The 18,786-nt window shown below is 40.2% G+C and overlaps 1 protein-coding gene across 10 annotated transcripts in view; it reads left to right on the top strand.

The window, feature by feature from the left end:
- Positions 1–18,786, top strand: part of FHIT (fragile histidine triad diadenosine triphosphatase) — a 1,520,982-nt gene that overhangs the window by 1,331,184 nt on the left and 171,012 nt on the right. For all 10 annotated transcript variants that reach the window (XM_030927077.1, XM_030927123.1, XM_030927074.1 and 7 more), the window contains one exon: positions 14,879–14,947. In XM_030927077.1, coding sequence (XP_030782937.1) covers positions 14,879–14,947 — 69 coding nt within the window. The remainder of the gene's footprint in view (positions 1–14,878; positions 14,948–18,786) is intronic.

The following is an 18,786-nucleotide window of genomic DNA, read 5'->3' as shown; positions in this document are numbered from 1 at the left end:
AACCATAGTAGTGATGCGCCCAACTAGTGAGATAATTAGGAAGTGCTGTCTCCGTAATTACTGTGTTACTGTCTCTGGAGGGACATGAAAGCTTGTCCTGTCCCTTTAACAGAACAAGTTGCTAATTCCCTTAATATTTTTTTCCCTTTGGACTGATCATATTTCACAAATTTTTGCTCTATGAAATATTTCTAAATGGAGGCTTAAGCAATAATGCACAGATTATGGAAATGATGCTCATTAAGTAGAAGGCGAGATTTCTGGAAAGCCACAGAGCTGCCTCGAAACATGTAACCTCTATTAGAGGCTTCACTCGAATGTTTATTCATAGAGCAGTAAATGTTTATTATTATACATTTTATTGAAACATAAATTAAAGAACTGTAATTATATGTATAGCAAACAGTAAAGCAATGTGCATTTGTCACAAAATGAGTAAGACAAGAAAAAATGCTATCATTTTTTCATTTGCATCCAAATCCTTTTTTTGTGTACCCAACAGAAAGGCACCCAGAGGGAATCACTCTACAAATTAATGTTCTGATATGATGTATAAATAAAAAAATACATATTCTTGATACTTTGTCTAACAAAGAGAGCGCTCTGGAATTAATTTGTAAAAATCAGAGGATGTCCAAAGAAAGGGTAGGTTTCTTCTTCTCTCCTGAGAGAGAACCACAGTAACTCTTAATGAAGTTAATACTGAACAACAAATACATCCTCTTGGCAGTCCTAGCAATGCTGACTGTTTTTAGGATGAGCTATTTCTCTAGACACTTGAGCATATCGGAGGAGTTTTTAAAAAGGGATTTATGTGAGGCTAGAAACACAAGAACTTCAAACTTACATATTGGTAAAAAGATACTTTTCAATGGGGAAGAAAGGTGTGTACAATGTGATCATAATGACTCTTCATAGGCCATACGTTCGTATGCACAAGAACTTTCAAGCAAAAGAAAAAGACAAGAATGGCCAAGAAAATCAGTGCATATATTGTTATATTGTTTCTTCTTTCAAGTAGGTGAAGAAATTAAAAGCAGTGTAGTTGTCCCTTTTTTTTTTTTTTTTTTTGAGACAGAGTCTTGCTCTGTCACCCAGGTTAGAGTGCAGTGGTACAATCTCGGCTCAGTACAAGCTCCACCTTCCACGTTCACGCCATTGTCCTGCCTCAGCCTCCCGAGCAGCTGGGACTACAGGCACCTGCCACCACGCCCGGCCAATTTTTTGTATTTTTAGTAGAGAAGGGGTTTCACCATGTTAGCCAGGATGGTCTCGATCTCCTGACCTTGTGATCCACCCGCCTCGGCCTCCCAAAGTGCTGGGATTACAGGCGTGAATAGTTGTCCATTTTTTAACCATCTGTTCATCCATCCATGCACCTATCTGTCCACATTCCCACTCATGTACCTAGCTACCCACCCATCCACCCACCCATGGCAGATACCCATCCATCTATTCATCCACCCATCCATTCACCCATCCATTCACCCATCCACCACCCATCCACCCACCCGGCCAGCCAGCCAGCCATCCATCCATCCATCCATCCATCCAACCATTCATCCATCCATTCAACATTTAGAAGATAGGTCTTCTAACCTAGGAACCTAGGGTTAGGGAAAAGAAATAATCAGGGGAAAAATAAGTAACAAATAGCCCAGAGTTCCAGACTAGTGGAAGAGAAAACCTGTAATTACTTATACTTTGTGGTAAAAAGCTGTCATGGACGTATGTATAATGAATCAGAAGAGCCTGAAAGAGTCTGAAGGCTACACAGAGGAGGTGGCATTTGAGCATGCTCTTTAAAACTCAGAGGAAGAGAAGGAAAGAGAAAGGAATTCCACATGGAAGGAAGAACACTTATAATTTTTTTTTTTTTACCAAGCACATGTACTATAATCTCCGTGACTACAACAATAGCTGATAAAGTACAAGGGTGACAAATCTTGAAACATCCTCTGTGTCTCCTAAAAGTCATTTTGAAACATTTATACAGTTTCAGATGGAGACATTACTAAGGCACTGTCCCTTCCCACCCAGCAGCAAACAGAACCAACTTTATAAAGAACCTCTGAGCTCCTGCATATCTGACTGAACAGGAAAACTCTTTATCCTGGAATGGTCTTCCCAGGGTTCCACCTGTCCATAACCCAAGGCAGTAGGGATGACCTCATCTGAGAGCCTTACATCTGGAGTTATCCTGGTTTTATAGCTCTTGATTAGGTTTGCCAACTTCTCTAGAGGTAGTAATCATAAATTCTACTGATACAGTTTGACTGTGTCCACACCCAAATCTCATCTTGAATTGTAGTTCCCATAATCCCCACGTGTAGTGGGTGGGACCAGATAGAGATAGTTGAATCATGGGGGTGGTCTACTCCATCATGTTCTCGTGATAGTGAGTTAGTTCTCATGAGATCTGATAGTTTTATAGGGGGCTTCCCCTTCACTGGGCACTCATTCTTCTCCTTGCTGCTCCCATGTGAAGGATGTGTTTGCTTCCATTCTGCCATGATTGTAAGTTTCCTGAGGCCTCCTTAGCCTCATGTGGCTTATGTGGCTTTCACATAAGCCAAAAAGATTTACTTATAATTGAACTGTGAGTCAATTAAACCTCTTTCCTTTACAAATTATCCAGTCTCAGGTATGTCTTTATTAGTAGTTTGAGAACAGACTAATACATCTACTGTATTCTCATTGAATAGCTTTAAGAATTTAAAGCTGTTATGTCACTGAAAACCAATCACAAGCCAAAAGGTAATGTAGAATATTTGTTCAAGATTGATCTCAAATTTGTTAGAAGCCTATTCTCTGTAATGGGACTCTGTTGCAGAAGAGCTTAATATCATAAAGGTGAATAGCAGGGGGTGCGGGGGCAGTGGGCTTAGAACTTTTACTACGCTGTGTTCAACTGTACCAGAGTGTCAATAGTAGTATCACACTTGGATGTTGGAATCAGACAGACCTACTCGTTTCACCTTCCTCGGCCTTAGTTTCTTCATCTATAAATTAATGATGACAATGATTTGGATTATATCTATCATGCAGTTTATGATAAATAATTGAGATCTTACAAAGAAAGTGCTTAGCTCAGTTTCTGGCATATGGTGGTTGGCATATAGTAAGAGCTTAATAAATAGCAACACCTATTATTGTTGCCTCTTGTGATGATAATAAGCAAAGAATGCTCAACTGGAGAGGTTTCTAGCATGCTCAAGGTTTTTTCTTTAGAGCTTGAGGGGCCCTGTTTTAGTGTAAAGTATTTCTTTTTCCCTCCCAGAGCTGTACTCTGAACTTATTGGAGGTTTCATGAAAGGTATTGATAGATAAGAGTTAGTACCCATTCTTTAAAAACTTTCAAAAGCCTTCTTTCTTTCCTTTCTTCTTTGTTTTTCCCCTGCTACCTGCAGATGAGAATAGTTAGAATCAGCAGAAATAAACTTTCCTGGCATGAACTATACTACTAGTTAGGGAGACCATATAATTTATTGTCCAAAGCAGAACTTAGGAGAGTGAAAGAAGTTGCCGTTTGTTATTATACTGGCCTGTTCATACCTGCAGGCCTGAACCTGGATGGTTCCAAACAAACAGGGGCATATGGTCACCCAGACATTAGTTATTTAATCAGGAAGGAGCATAGCAAAATACAGATGACACTTGACATCCCATCAACCTGACTTAGAATCTTAGCTCGGCCACTTTTGCCAGCTTGGTGAGGTTGCACAATTTTTTTAATTCCAGTAAGCATCACTTTGCTTACTGAAAAAAAAAAAAAGAGAGAGACAATAACAGTTTCCATTTTTTCATGTTTTGGTGAGGAAGTGATAATATACAGTACTAAGTACAGTTCCAACATATAATATTCTTATGTAAATGGCAGCAAGTCTTAGAACTGATAATGACTTAAAAACAGTGGGTAGATGAATGGTGTGATATTACTATAAATATGTAAGTAAAGCTTTTTGGCTTATGTGAAAGAAATAATTAAGTGATATGTCAATATTCTCTTTATAGAGAAGAAGAGGACTGAATTTGGGGGATTTATTTACCAGCCCATGAAAGAACCCACATTTCTCTAGATGCAAAGCCTGCCTCATTCACCTTTCAACTGACAGCCTCAGAATAGTGGGCGATGCGTTTATTTCCATGTCTTTGTTACCCAAATTGTATAGTTAACTTACTACTATGGGAGAAAAGAAGCCTGGAACGTCTTTCTGAGATAGCCAGTGGTTTTCTTTGGTGGAAATAAGATGTTTTTGCCCTTTGGAAGTGGTCAAGAAGGGAGCTGGATGCAAAATATCTACAGTAATTTGAGAGTTGGAATCTACTGGAGGAAGCCCAAGGAGCAAAAAATCAGAGGCAGGAGAATGGGAGGGAAGACTGTTAATTCCTTCTGCCCAGATGTTTCCCTCCACATGGCAGTAACTACTCTCATTCTTTCCTTTAATTCACTTAGTAAAGGAAAATGGAAGAAGCCACTTGAAATGTAATTGTCTCTCACTGTTCCTGTTTAGGTCTATTACACAAACTGTAGGAAGATTTCTCATTTTGTTCTGTTTATTGAAGTAGGATTTTTTTAAAAAGCGGAGGGGGGAGGAGAAGTTCTCTTAACACCTGTTTTCTTAATTGATTGTGATTCCTTTGCCCCCAAAAGTGAGTGGTTTTTAAACGAAGTGGGTACATTCTCATAAGCCACATTACCATCTTATGAACACATCGTTAAAATAGGAAAGGTGACAGAACTGTGACAACAGCTCCCTCTCCTATTCTGGATCAGAAGCCCATATGCCATTCGCCTTTTTCTCCTCATTTGGAATCAGTGCTTCCTTTGCTTTACAAAGACAAATGCTAGACAAGGCATGTTTTCTTCCTACATGCCCTGTTTTGAGTTTGAGAGCAATGAGTAAGGAAGTCTATCTACTTTTTATCTGTTCTTTTTGTTCTGAATTTCAGTGGAAGAGCTCCTTAAAACAAACCAAAAAATTAAAAATTAAAAAATAAACACCTCTCCTGGGTTTATCCAATGCCTATCACAGCATTTTATGCAATCCAGTACTTTGGGATGATGATGAGCTACTCAGGCTCGCAGTGTGGAAGATGGGGGAAATTGATTGGCAACATGGATGCATTGACACTTGCTCATGTCTGTTCAGTTCCTGGGCCTCTGTGCTCATGGAGGAGGAATTGAAGAAGAACCTGCCAATGATTTCCACCTTGTGAGCTCAAAGCCAAAAGGAAAAGGCATATACCCAGGCTCTCAGAGTTCAGTGACACTTCATATAGCATCAGATCCCATCATCTTGCTGTTTTTTTTTTTTTTTTTTTTTTTTACTTGGAAAGATCTTAATTTTTGAAAATTTGAAATTTAAAGCTATCTGGTTGCTAAAAGCTGCTCTAAACTTTCATTGTGGTTTGGAGCAATACATCATCAAAGCCATGGTGCTTAGATGATGTACGGCACCCATATGTCATGACAGCACCATCCCTCTTATGAAATATTATTATAACTCACAATTGGAACACCACCAGTGATGTATGGCTTAAAAACACAATTGTTAAGCCACAAAACTCACCAGGATCTCCACAAATTCTAGGAGGTGTTCTGTTTGTTTTGTTTGTTCAAACTGAATTGGTTTTTTATTTTAGATTTCCCTTGAAGTTTCCCAACTTGATTGGGACACTTTGAACACATGGAAAGCACTGTGTTTCCTCTGTTTCCTGAAAGGCACACCACTGCCTAAGCCTTGCTAATATTCTAAGTGAAGGAGCTCATTGACAGTAGCATCAGAAACCATCAGTGTGCCTGTGCATTTTGACAGACCACTAATTTGATTCTTGAGTTGATCATGCTGAGGTATCCTCAAAGTCCTGTAAGTAGCATTACTTCCAGTGACATTTATTTTAGAACTAAGTGGCTGTCAATAATTTCATGCTGACCCTTGACTTAGTTGCAGAAGTTGAGGCCTCCCCAAATCAAGAAAGGCAAAATCCAGACATGTAGAACACACAGCTTTGGGGTTCGTGATGGTCTGGGTGCAGTAGAATACATTCAGCAAGGCTCACCATAGAATTAAGCTTTCTGGTTTAGAACAGAAGTAGGTTGTCAAAATTATTTTTAAAACTAATGTTCTGTAATACAGTCACTGCTGGAATTGACTGATTATTCAGATTGTGCAGCATTAGCTTAAGCGCTTTACCTATGTATTTCACATAATCAACATAATAGTCTTATGTGCTGGGATACTGGTTTTGTGCCCACTTGAAAAATGAGGGAATATGAAAGAAGTTAAGAAATCAACTCAGTAAAAAGAATAGGTAGGATCTGAACCTTGGCCACCCATCTCCAGTGACGGAACATCAAACTGCTTAATTCTAGGGGCTTCTGCCTTTCTGAAATCTGAGAAAGGTAGGATGGGCAAGATGTGGTGGAAAGCACTGGAACACAAGTTTCAGGGTTCTCATGGTTCTAGTCCTGGCCCTGCCATTGCTTTGCTATTGGTCTTCTAAGAGCCACTCTTCTCTTCGGTGAAATGAAGAAATTAGACACTCTTACTATCCCCCTAACATTTCCCAATTCTAATCCTAGTGGTTTTCAAAGATTTTCTGTTGGTTTGTTTTAGTAACAAATTCGTTTTGCAAATGAAATTGTGCATGGGATCCCAACATAGAAAAAGATAAAACAGAGCTGCTCTGTTTGAATCATGGAGGGGGAACTGAAGCCTGCTGCCCTTTCTGAATGCCCCATTCTTACTTCTATCATGAGCTGCTCCCTGGACATACCAGGCTTGTTCTGGAAGCTCTAGGGCTTTTTACAGTTTAGGAACCACTGACCAGATCTTCATCTGTTATCTCACCCATGGAAAGGAGACTAAATACTTGAACTTTCAGTTCAGCAGCAAATTAGGAGACTCCAGGTGTCAGAAACGAGACACCACCGTGCAAAGCATTGCTACAAATGGGGTCTGTGCTCTGCCCATATTGTGTTACTCCCACCCGCCATGGCTGCAACGCATCCTACCTAGCCTGACTTCCATCTGACTGACCCCGGAAACCCGGCTTTTCTCACTCTCCAGGTGGGAGAAGGCAGAAGTGCTGGAGTATTGATGCCTCCCCAGGAGCAGTTCTCAACCAGTGAGGACAGGAGTTGTGTATGAATATGCTAGTTCCCTCACCCCTTGGCTGGGATAACTCTGGGATGCATATTCTTCACTGGCTTTCAGAGTTCTCTAGCAGGTTTTATAAGCTCCAGTCACACGAAATAATAACTCACTTGATCACACATCCTATATTGGCCTCCTTTCCTGTTTCCTTGATGCATGCTCCCTTACTTGTGTTTCCAGGGATCACCCACCAAATAAACTATTTGCACTCTCATGCTTGCTTCAGGGTTTGTGTCTAGGGCAATTGAGACTAAAAAAAATATATATATATATATTTTTTTTAATAAATATATCATATTTGTATCACTCTACATGAAGAACAGGATTGTTATTGCTTGGTAGTGAGATTAACTGGTGATCTAATTTTTCTCCTGTGTGTTTTTCTGTCTCTTTCAGATTTTCTATGCTGTAAATTTTTGACCTTGATATTCGACAAATGGAAACAATCTTATTGTTACATTGCATGTGGTTATTCCAAGTTGGGAGCTTTTGGTGATTATCCAAATATAGAAGGAACAATAGGGGCTGGGTGTGATCACCTGAGGTCAGGAGTTTGAGACCAGCCTGGCCAACATGGTGGAATCCCGTCTCTACTAAAAATACAAAAAAAAAAAAAAAAATTAGCCTGGCATAGTGGCGTGCTCCTGTAGTCCCAGCTACTCAGGAGGCCGAGTCAGGAGAATCACTTAAACTCAGGAGGCAGAGGTTGCAGTGAGCCGAGATCGTGCCACTGCACTCCAGCCTGGGTGACAGAGTGAGACCCTGTCTCAAAAAAAAAAAAAAAAAGGCAATAGATGAAGATTCCCCTGAGTCTTGCTGAGAGAAAATTTTGTCTGTTTCTTACCTACAAAATTGGTAGAATAATACTGACTTCATAGAGGTGTTGCAGAGATAAGAAAAATGTGTAAACTGTGCAATAAAAATATCAAGGCATCTGTATTCATTCTGTACTTGTTGCTATAACAAATTGCTGGAAACAGTGCATGGGTCATATGGTAACATTGTTAACCTTTTGGGGAACTGCAGAAATTGTTTTCTAAAGCAGCCTTACCATTTTGCATCTGCACCAGCTTGTACTAGGGTTCCAATTTCTCCACTTCCTTGCTAGCATTTGTTGTTATCTTTTTTTTTTTTTTTTTTTTGAGATGGACTCACTGTGTCACCCAGGCTGGAGTGCAGTGGTGCAATCTCAGCTCACTGCAACCTCTACCTCCTGGGTTCAGGTGATTCTCCTACCTCAGTCTCCTGAGTAGCTGGGATTACAGGCGCCCGCCACCACGCCTGGCTAATTTTTGTATTTTTCAGTGGAGACAGGGTTTCGCTATATTGGCCAGGCTGGTTTGGAACTCCTAACCTTGTGATCCACCCGCCTCGGCCTCCCAAAGTGCGGGATTACAGGCGTGAGCCACTGCATCTGTCCTTTTTATTACAGTTACCCTAGTATTTGTTAAGTGATATTGTCATTGTGGTTTTGGGCTAAGGATGTTAAGCATCTTTTCATGTATTCATTTATCCATCCTCTTTGGAGAAATGTCTGTTCATATCTTTACCCATTTTACTTAGGATTGTTGTCTTTTTATTACTTAGTTGTAAGTAATTCTTTATGTGTTCTGGACATACTTCCCTTATCAGATAGGTGATTTGCAAATCCTTTCTGCCAGTCTCTGGCTTGGCTTTTCACATTCTTACAGTTTTGATGATGTTCACCCTCTTCCAGTTTCAAGGACTCCTGATGACATTGGGCCAAACCTGGAAAATCTATGATACCTCTCCCAATCTTAAGATCAGCTGGTTGGTAACCTTAATTCATGTGCAGCCATAATTTATCTTTTGTAACTTAATAGAATCACAGGTCAGGGATTAGGACATGGATGTCTTTGAAGGTGGCCATTATCTTTTGACCACAATAACGTCTGTTATTCTTTAGAATCAGACCTGCCTTCTGGAGTTACTCATTGGCACATGTGAAGGAGAAGGATTCACACAGGGCCAACTGGTTGAGGTTGCAGGACCCCAGCTGTGGAGCAGGGTCGCTATTCAGCCTTCCTTGCCCTTTCCTCCGCCATGAACCATGTTTGTGTCCCTTAGAACTGAATTACAATATACTCTGACAAGGAAAAAAGATATCGATATGACCACACTGACAATCCTCAGGTGAGTATGGGCAGAAGAGATATGTTCAAAGAGATGGAGGAAGGAGCAGAGACAGCACAGAAGAGACAGAGCCTCTAAAAATGATGGCACTGCACACTGTCTCTATTTCTTCACTTCCCACTTGCTCTGAAACCCACTGCAGTTAAGTTTTGGTTTTTGTTTGTTTATTTGTTTGTTTGTTTTTTAAATGGAGTCTTGCTCTGTCGCCCAGACTGGAGTGCAGTGGCACAATCTCGGCTCACTGCAACCTCTGCCTCCTGGGTTCACATGATTCTCCTGCCTCGGCCTCCCGAGTAGCTGGGATTACAGGCATGTGCCACCAAGTCTGGCTAACTTTTTGTGTATTTTTAGTAGAGACAAGGTTTCACCATGTTGGTCAGACTGGTCTCGAACTCCTGACCTCGTGATCCACCCACCTCAGCCTCCCAAAGTGCTGGAATTACAGACATGAACCACAGCGCCCGGCCTGCAGTTTTTTGTTTTGTTTTGTTTTGTTTTATTTTGAGTAATAGCTTTATTGAGATATAATTCACATAATGTAAAAGAAACCCTATTAAAGTACACAGTTCATTCTTTTAGTATAGTCACAAAGTTGTGCAACCATCACTGCTATATAATTCCAGAACATATCCTTTAACCCAAAAGAAACCCTGTGCCCGTTAGCGGTTACCCTGCATCTCTCTTCACAACCACAAATCTTTCTTTCTCTATGAATCAGCCTAGTTTGGCATTTTCATATAAATGGTGTTGTACAATATGTGGCCGTTTTTGTCTGGCTTATTTCCCTGAGTATGATGCTTTCACTTAGTGTACATCACTCCTTTTTATGTTCAAATCATATCCTATTGTCTTCATATACTGCACTTTGTTTACCATTGATCAGTTGATAGTCATTTGGGTTGTTTATACTTTTTGGTGATTGTGAATAATGTTGCTGTAAACATTCACATACAAGTTTTTGTATGGGCATATGTCTCCAGTTCTCTTGGGTATGTGTTAGGATCAGAAATCTGAGTCACATGGTAACTCCATGTTAAACATTTTTGAGGAACTGCCAAACTGTTTTCCAAAGTAGCTGCGTGATTTTACATTCCCAGTAGTGTAGGAGGGTTCCAGTTCTCCACACTCTGCCCAACACTTGTTATTGTGTCTTCTGATTATTGCCCTTCTAGTGGATATGAAGTGGTAGCTCAGTGTGGTTTTCATTTGCATTTCCCTAATGACTAATAATAATGTTGAGCATCTTTTCATGGTATTTTGTTCTTCTAGCCTTACTGAAACAATTCAAGCTTTCAAAAACATTTCACACTGTTAGTGATACCCTCTTTGAAATTTGTTCTCTGGGCTGTTGGAACTTACCCTCTCTTGATTTTGCCTCTTTCCCTAACTACAGCCTTAAATTGGGTCCTACTTCTCTTCCCAAACTTCAAGCGTTAGAATGGCTCAGTGCTCAGTATTTACCTTATACCATTATGTTTTTCTTCATGACACTTATTTCTATCCAAAATTAGAATGTAAAGTTAGTCATTTCCTTATCTTCTGCATCACCCATTGGAATATAAGCTGTATGGGGACAGAGGCTTTGTCTTGTTCATTACCATATCCCTCGTTCCTAGAATAGCACCTAGAAATACATATTTTTGAGTGAATGAATGTATGCTTTAGTAAAGTCTACAGAACTGTTACATGAATAAAAATCAGGACTCCATAATTAAATAAGTTTCCAGAATGCTATATTAGATGAAGTTAAACAAGCATCTTTTGTGTGGAAGTTCTCATACTTTAATGTGATAATGATCTTTGTGAAATGTTATTTGACCATGAAAACATTTTTGGTGTGGAATGTGTCATGGGACTTTAAAAAGATACTCTTCTAACTCAAGCAGCTAAACTGCAACTCCCAGCAAATTTGTGGAAGGCTTTTATTAAATAGATGTTTTGTTGGCACTTAGAAAAGTAAGTTGTGATCACCACAGCTTAATATGAAACCACTAAGAACAGATTATATCAAATTATCCTCATCTCTGATATTCATAGGGTTTTATCAGAATGTTATTCTATTAGAAGGCCATAGTGATGGTATTTTTTCACAGCAATGAGGCTTTGAGCTGGCTTTATCATGATTTCCCTGTTCTGAGAAGCCGAGTGGGTTGTCAGCATCCTGTGATCACCCTGTCACTTAAGAATTTATGTCAAGATATCAGGGTGGGTTGAGATCTATGCCCTTGGGAAAAAACTACCTGTACAGTGAGCTGTTTACTGTCTTTAGTCTGTCACAGCGAATTTCAAGTGGTTACCAGTGATCAAGAGTGGCTTTTCTAGCACGTGGTGGTAACACAGCCTATAGAGATAGCCCTGAACACTAAACCCAGAAGAGGAGGATAAAGAAAAGGAGGCAGGGGATAGATCTGGACCCTGGGGGTTCCCAAGTGTAGGTTCACAGCCCACCGTATGTTAGTAGTGGATACTAACAGGCGTATTCCTGAGGACCAGGCAAGGAGAATGGTCAGAGTGCAGAAAGCCAGAGAAGCATTCAGAAAGATGTCTCCACATACTGGATGTAGTAGCTTACACCTGTAATGCCAGCTACTTGGGAGGCTGAGGAGAGGGAATTGCTTGAGGCCAGGAGTTTGAGACCAGACTGGGCAACATAGTAAGAACTCCATTGCTAAAAAATATGAAAAAAAAAAGTTAGCTTGGTGTGGTGGCATGCACCTGTAGTCCCAGCTTTGGGAGGCTGAGGCAGGAGGATCTCTTGAGCCTGGGAGTTGAAGGCTGTGGTGAGCTATGATTGTATCACTGTACTCCATCCTGGGTGACAGAGTGAGATTCTGTGGGGAGAGAGAAAAGAACGAAGGGAAGGGAAAAAAATAAAAACGAAGGAGGAAAAGAAGAGAAAGAAAAGATAGAAGGAAGAAGAAGAGGAAGAAACAAGAAAAGAGATAGTCTACACATAATGCAGTAGGGCAGGCAAAACAGCGAGTGACCTCAGTGCCCGCACTGGCAGAAGCGAGGTAAGAAACCAGATGGATATTGTAAGCCAGTGGTTCTCTAAGTGTGACATTAGACCAGCATCGGCTGAGAGCTTGTTAGAAATGTGGACTTTCGGGGCCCTGTTGTATGCATTTTAGGAAGCCCCAAGTACCGATGGAAGATTGAGAATGGCTAGTCAAAGCAACAGAAACCAGCTTTTGCAAAAGAGATGCTTAAACCATGCCCTCATTCAAGGAGCTTCTTAATATCTTTCCTTTTTTTTTTTTTTTTTTTTTTTTTTTTTTTTTTTTTTTGCTGGTGCAGAAATCAATCCCTGAATGTGATGTCTACTTGGTCTTCAGGTTTAAATTTGTTTTTTTAAATAATAAAAGTAATTCTTGTACATTTCTAGGTAATGAGTAGTAACTACATGCAAAGCGGAATGCTCAGCACATGGTTAGCAGACTTAATCCTCTTAACCCTGTGAGGTAGCAACCATTATAATCCCCATATAGATAAGGATACTGACACATAGACTTTGTGAGGCAAGGTCACACAGTTAGTTTGTGGTAGGTCCAGGATTTGTATTAGGATGTTTAACTGCAAGACACTGGTCCAGAACTTCCTAGAATGTACAAGGGAGGTGATGAAAGATGGATAGATGGGAGAGAGGAAGAGGGGAAGAAAGGAGGAGGGGGAAAGAGAGAAGAAAGGAGAAAAAGAGGAAAAGAAGAAAGGATAGCAGGAGATTCTGGAATTAAAGAGTGAGTGAAGGCTCCTTCTAAGGGTGGTCTGTACCCTTGTGCTATGTTATTTTCCTGGTTTTGCTTTTAAGTCAGCCCATCTAGAGATTTCAATAGATTTCAGCCCAGGCCCACCTGCCTGGCTTTCTCCTAAGAATTTGGTTTCATGGGTAGTTTGTGATTTATTTTTTCCTTGTTTGTTCTTTCACTTTCTCTCTCCATGCTCACATAATCTTTGTGACTTAAATACACACTTGGCCCAGTTGCTGAGAGATCCGTGACTGGCTTTATCATTGACTGGTGAATATTCTGGCAAAAGCATGTCACTCTTTGGGAACTGTGCTTAGGGGCTGCTTTGAAGCTCCTCTCTGCTTCATTCACCTTGGACCACGTTGTACCCTGCCTCAGCTTTAATAGGGTATCATTTTCCCCCTCCTTGTACTGCAAAGCCACAGGGACACTTAATCTTATGTTCTCTGGAGGGCTTTTGGAGCCTTGGAGCCCGATCGCAGTAATCAAGAAGGGATGGGTGATCAGGGATGAGGTTTGACCCACTGTCTGCCTCTCTCTATTTAAGCTCTTCATTTTCGCATTCCTCCCCATGGTTTGTAATAAAAGTGGAACACAGCTCAAGGGCAGAAATGAGGTTTAACTTCACACAAGGTACTCTAGAGGCTATTTGGAAAGTAAAACTTTCAAATGGCAGTTTAGCCTTGAAGAATATATTGAATTAGATATGCTCTGAGCCTTGATTCATGATCATTGCATAATAGCATTGCTATGTATATTACCTGGGTGCTTTAGTAGACTAGGGAAATGGGCTATTTAAAAGATTAAGTTTGCAGAAGCAGTGCATGTGCTAATGAAACATGTGGGAGCAAAAGCCAAGAGGCCTCATTTCCGGTGCTGACTTTTACTTCCTCTGGTGCTCTGGCCTCACTGAACATTGATTTCCTCTTCTGTGAAATGGAGATCATAGTAGACCTTGCCTCACAGGATTTTTTTTTTTTTTTTTTTTTTTTTTTTTTTGAGAAGGAGTCTCACTCTGTCGCCCAGGCTGGAATGCAGTGGCGTGATCTCGTCTCACTGCAAGCTCTGCCTCCTGGGTTCACGCCATTCTCCTGCCTCAGCCTCCTAATTTTTTGTTTTTCTATTTTCAGTGGAGACAGGGTTTCACCGTGTTGGCCAGGATGGTCTCGATCTCCTGACCTCGTGATCTGGCCCCCTTGGTCTCCCAAGGTGCTGGGATTACAGGCGTGAGCCACCACACCCGGCTGCCTCACAGGATTTTTAAGAGTACTAAATGACAGAATGCCAAACACACAGCTTTCCTTATCATAGGAAGTAAATGCTTAATAAATGAGAACTGTTTATATTACTATTATACGATTATTTCTCAAAGCTCTGAGTCTGTAATTCTGCCCATACTACTTGCTACTCTCATTCATTCCCTCTTTACTTATGCAGTTCTCTGTTAGCCAATTCTTATTTCTTGTCAGATTCAGAGTCATGATGGTCACCTTTGAAGATGTGCTGTCATTTCAAAGCACTGGCTAACTACAACCAAGACTGACAACCATGAATAATTCCATAGAGCCTCTGAAACACTCTAGCATTTCACTCCAACTCTTATATATATACCACCAAGTTGTTCTCTCTTGCTTAGTGCACTCTCTTCTTGGCAGAATTCAGGTATAGTTACCGAAGGTGGATATCAACTTCCTCTGAAAAATAACCCAGCAGGAACCATCGTGGAGTAATTGGGCTTCATGAGATCATCACTGTCAAGTCTAAAAATACATGGGGAGATAATCACATTTTTTTTTTTTATTTCTTGTACATTTTCAGCACGTTCACGTCCATGTTCTTCCCAGGAAGACTGGAGACTTTCACAGGAATGACAGCATCTATGAGAAGGTAGGTCTGCTCTCTCTGATCTTATTGTTTGATCATCGGGACTGTCGTTGGGATGACATCAACCTAATGAATCAGGTATTACCCTAGATATGGTCTGAAATGGAATTCTATTTAGTCTGACTTGGAAAGTGGCAGTAGAGGCCAAGGAGTCAAGAATGGCCATCATGGGAACCCAAGACTAATTAATTCTAATGATTTTCTTTTTCAAATGAAAACCAGCAGAAAACAAGTGTCCTTGTGATTTCTATCCTGTCATTTACCAGTACAGTAAATATTTGCATGGAGATACGGCCCAGAATCTCCACAGAAGAAAACCTACGGTGCTACCGGTGAAAATCAAGCAGATTGATATATGATTGTTTTAGTTAAATGCTACACTTAATTTTTAAAACACTTTGGAACTCAGCTTGTCATTCCCAACAGCATTTATTCAAAGTGAAACTTTGAATTATCATTAGCAAAAACTAGGTTGATTTGAATAAGTGTAACTCACTTATCATAAATATTAAAGAAGTTAATTTATTTCTAAGTACTCCCATTCAAAGATATAAGTGTAAAACCACTACAAATATGAATCGGCAAGAGCCAGGTGATCCTTACCTAAAGCCCTGTCTACATGAGAACCTTCAGATGCCCATTTCCACCGTGTGGAGTGTAGAGCCTGTCATGGATCAGGCTGTTATAAAATATAAGGTGATTTCAGTTTACCTGTTTATTCTAGCCAAAGAGGAGAAAGTATGTCCCCCACATGGTACAGCAGATTAGATAGCACTAGTGCCCTGGAGTGATTGGTTAAAAGGACTTTGAGGCTGTTTGTGGATGCAAGGAAAAGTGCTGTGATTGATTAGCAATGCCTGCCAAGGGCATTAGATAGGAGGGAGGTATCATATTTGCTGTCTATTTGACATTCCTGTTCTAACTCTTTGAGAATGCATTTTAAAACATATTGTTTATCTAGATTGTTTGTCATGTGGCTCTATCAAATAAACCACATGATTATCTCTACCTCGTTTCCAGGGACCAGTTAAAATCTATGCAACTTTTTGTGTGTGTGTCTATAGGGCTTCTTTGCAGTACTGACATTAAAGTGACAACTCAAACCCTGAAAATAAAAAACAATAGGTCAGCAGTTAATAATGAAACTTATAATTAATGTTTCTGAGACGCATTGGATTTCATGAAGTGGCTGGTTATTCTGCCTTTAGGATAACCCTTACTATCTTTTGCTTCCTATGTTTTCCAAGAGCTGTAGTGGATGTGCGTAGAGTGGAAATAATCTAGTCACCAGTACCTAAGTGCTGATTTGTGGACTAGTCGCTGCAGATCTCAATTCTCAGGAGGTCCCGTCCCTGGAGATTCTGATCGAGTTGATTGCACAGCACTCAGGAATCAGTCATTATATAAGGAAATCCCCAGGAGGCTCTGATGCATGACTACCTATGAGAATAGGCTCTCTGGGTTTTCCAAAGCCATATTCTATAAAACTATAATTTGAACTCATTTTCATTGGATGTGGAATACAGTTTGGGGATTGATAAGGGCTCAGTTCACATTGGAAGAAAATCAGAATTATAGAGTAATTATAAAGAGATGTAATTAAAATACAAATACCAATCTCAGTAATGTAAACTAAGGTTAATAAAATGTTGCCAAATACAGACTGTTTTAATGAATAAATTAGCACATGAATTATATACTAGTAAGTACTGCTAAGGTAGCATTAAAAGTGCTTGAAAACACTGTTTTCTTAGGCTGAACAGTCACCTTGAAATCTTGTCGATGTTCCAAATGTGCTTGAAACTGAAGCTGCATGGTTACATTTCAGCCCAGTTCAAGACACAATGTATAGCACTGTGGTTGGTGTATGGCCTCTCTCTCCTCTCTTATTCTTTTGCCCTTGTCTGCATGCTCTCATGGCCCCACAGATAAGAAAACACATGTTTCTACTTCCCACATTTTGGAGGATCATCTCAGGAGAAGTAATTACTGTAAGAGTTCTTTCTTTTCTTTTTTTTTTAAATCAGTGGTATACGTCATATGTAGTATAGACAGTATCCACTAAGGGAGATTGTGGTAGAAGACTGTGTAGAGATTGAAGTCTAGAAACAGGCAGAAGTAAGTTCAAATCCCAGTGGCATCTCCTAACCATATGATATCGAAGCCTGAAAGACTTATTTCAGGGCTTAGTACTTACCAAGAATTTGTTAATAGATAGCAGTTTCTGTTCTTATTGTTATTATTACTATTTTTTTAAGTAGCAATGGTTAGTAGAGAACCAGATTCAAAGCCAGGTCATTGGATATTCCCATCTACCATTCTTTCCAACGGTGAGATTCCCAATTTTCCCTTTGTCTTTAACCATTCATTCTCAGTTTTGTCTTCCTCTTTGTATGAAAATGCTTCTCTAGGCTGAGTATCTAATAACACAGTGTTCAGAAAGAGGCATGAAAAGCATGCAGTACCGCACAGGCATTATTGGTATAGAACTTAATGTACATTAGACCAAGTGATCTTAATCAGAAGCGATGGAGTGATGAGGGATGGCATTCTTTATATTGATGGGAGCACTCGCTCTAGATTATGCATCTGTTTAGGACGTTCAACAAACAGACTGCCTTGGAGGGTGGGAGGTAGGAAACAGGAACAGCAGGAGGCTGAGCTCCATAAAATGTAATTGTGTTTCTACTGCCGCAGACATAGAAAATTATGCCTAAAGAAGCCCCAGAGTATAAATTGGCTAGGAACATTGTGTTCTTTCTGGGCACTGTTTTAAGATGGTTAATGACAAATAAGAAGGTTCATAAGAAGGGCGGTTGGGTCTGAAAACAGATGTGGGGAGTAGTTGATGGTAGGAATGTTTGCCTGGAAAAAGAAAGACTTGTAGAGGGAAGATAGTAACAGAGTCACTGTTTCCAAATTATCTGAAGGGCTGGCAGTTGGAAAGGTATTAAATACATTCTATGTGACTCCAGAGGGCATATCTGTGATTATCGGACTACAAGGTGGCAGATATCATTAGCTCTACATAATAACAGGTCAAAGTGAAAAAACCTTCTGAACACTTAAAGAGTGCCTTACAAGGGGGTGAGCTTCCCATCCCTGGATTCACTCAAGCACAGAGCAGATGGCCACAGTTCTTCAAGAAGATATCTACATTTGGTCAGTGGATGGGCCACTTGGATTTGTGATTCCTCTCTACACATTTGAACCATTTGATCATTACCGCCATTTTCAGGTTTTACAAGTTCTGTAACAAATAGTGGGGTTTTTTGTTGTTGTTGTTGTTAGTATTACAATGTTTGGGTGACTGTCTAGTGAAACATATTGTTTTCTTTGTTAAGTTCATGGAAATAAAAGGTAAAACGTTTTTTTAAAAAAACGTATAGGAAACCACACTTTACTGATTTTTTTCTCATTCCCAGCCCACTTCCTGCTTTTCCTGCAGCTCAGCATTGCGTATTGATGGTCCTTGGGCTTTGCTTGCCTCCTCATATGTGTTTTATTTTTGCCTGCAAAGTATTTTTGGTTATTTGCTTTATTGTGGCTGTGAAGTATTTCTTAATGAATCTAAATGCTGTTAGGCATATTGCTCATTCTCTAGGCCTATGCAGTTGCCATGTCTGCCTCCTACCTAGGCTTTTTTCACTGGCTGATGGTGCATGCATAGCTCCTGAAGGCATTGGAGTTTAAGATCTTTGCCTATTTCATGGGCTGCTCCTCTTTTCTCTGCCACTCAAAGATTGCTATTCCCCAGGATCTTCTGTCTGGTATACTGGGCATGCTGCTTATCTGAAACATCTGTTTAACCTCCCTGCCTACTCATTTACAGTGCTCTGGCC

Source organism: Rhinopithecus roxellana, chromosome 1 (genome assembly GCF_007565055.1).
Source record: "Rhinopithecus roxellana isolate Shanxi Qingling chromosome 1, ASM756505v1, whole genome shotgun sequence".
Lineage (NCBI taxonomy): Eukaryota > Metazoa > Chordata > Mammalia > Primates > Cercopithecidae > Rhinopithecus > Rhinopithecus roxellana.
This window is presented reverse-complemented; position numbering and strand designations above follow the sequence as displayed.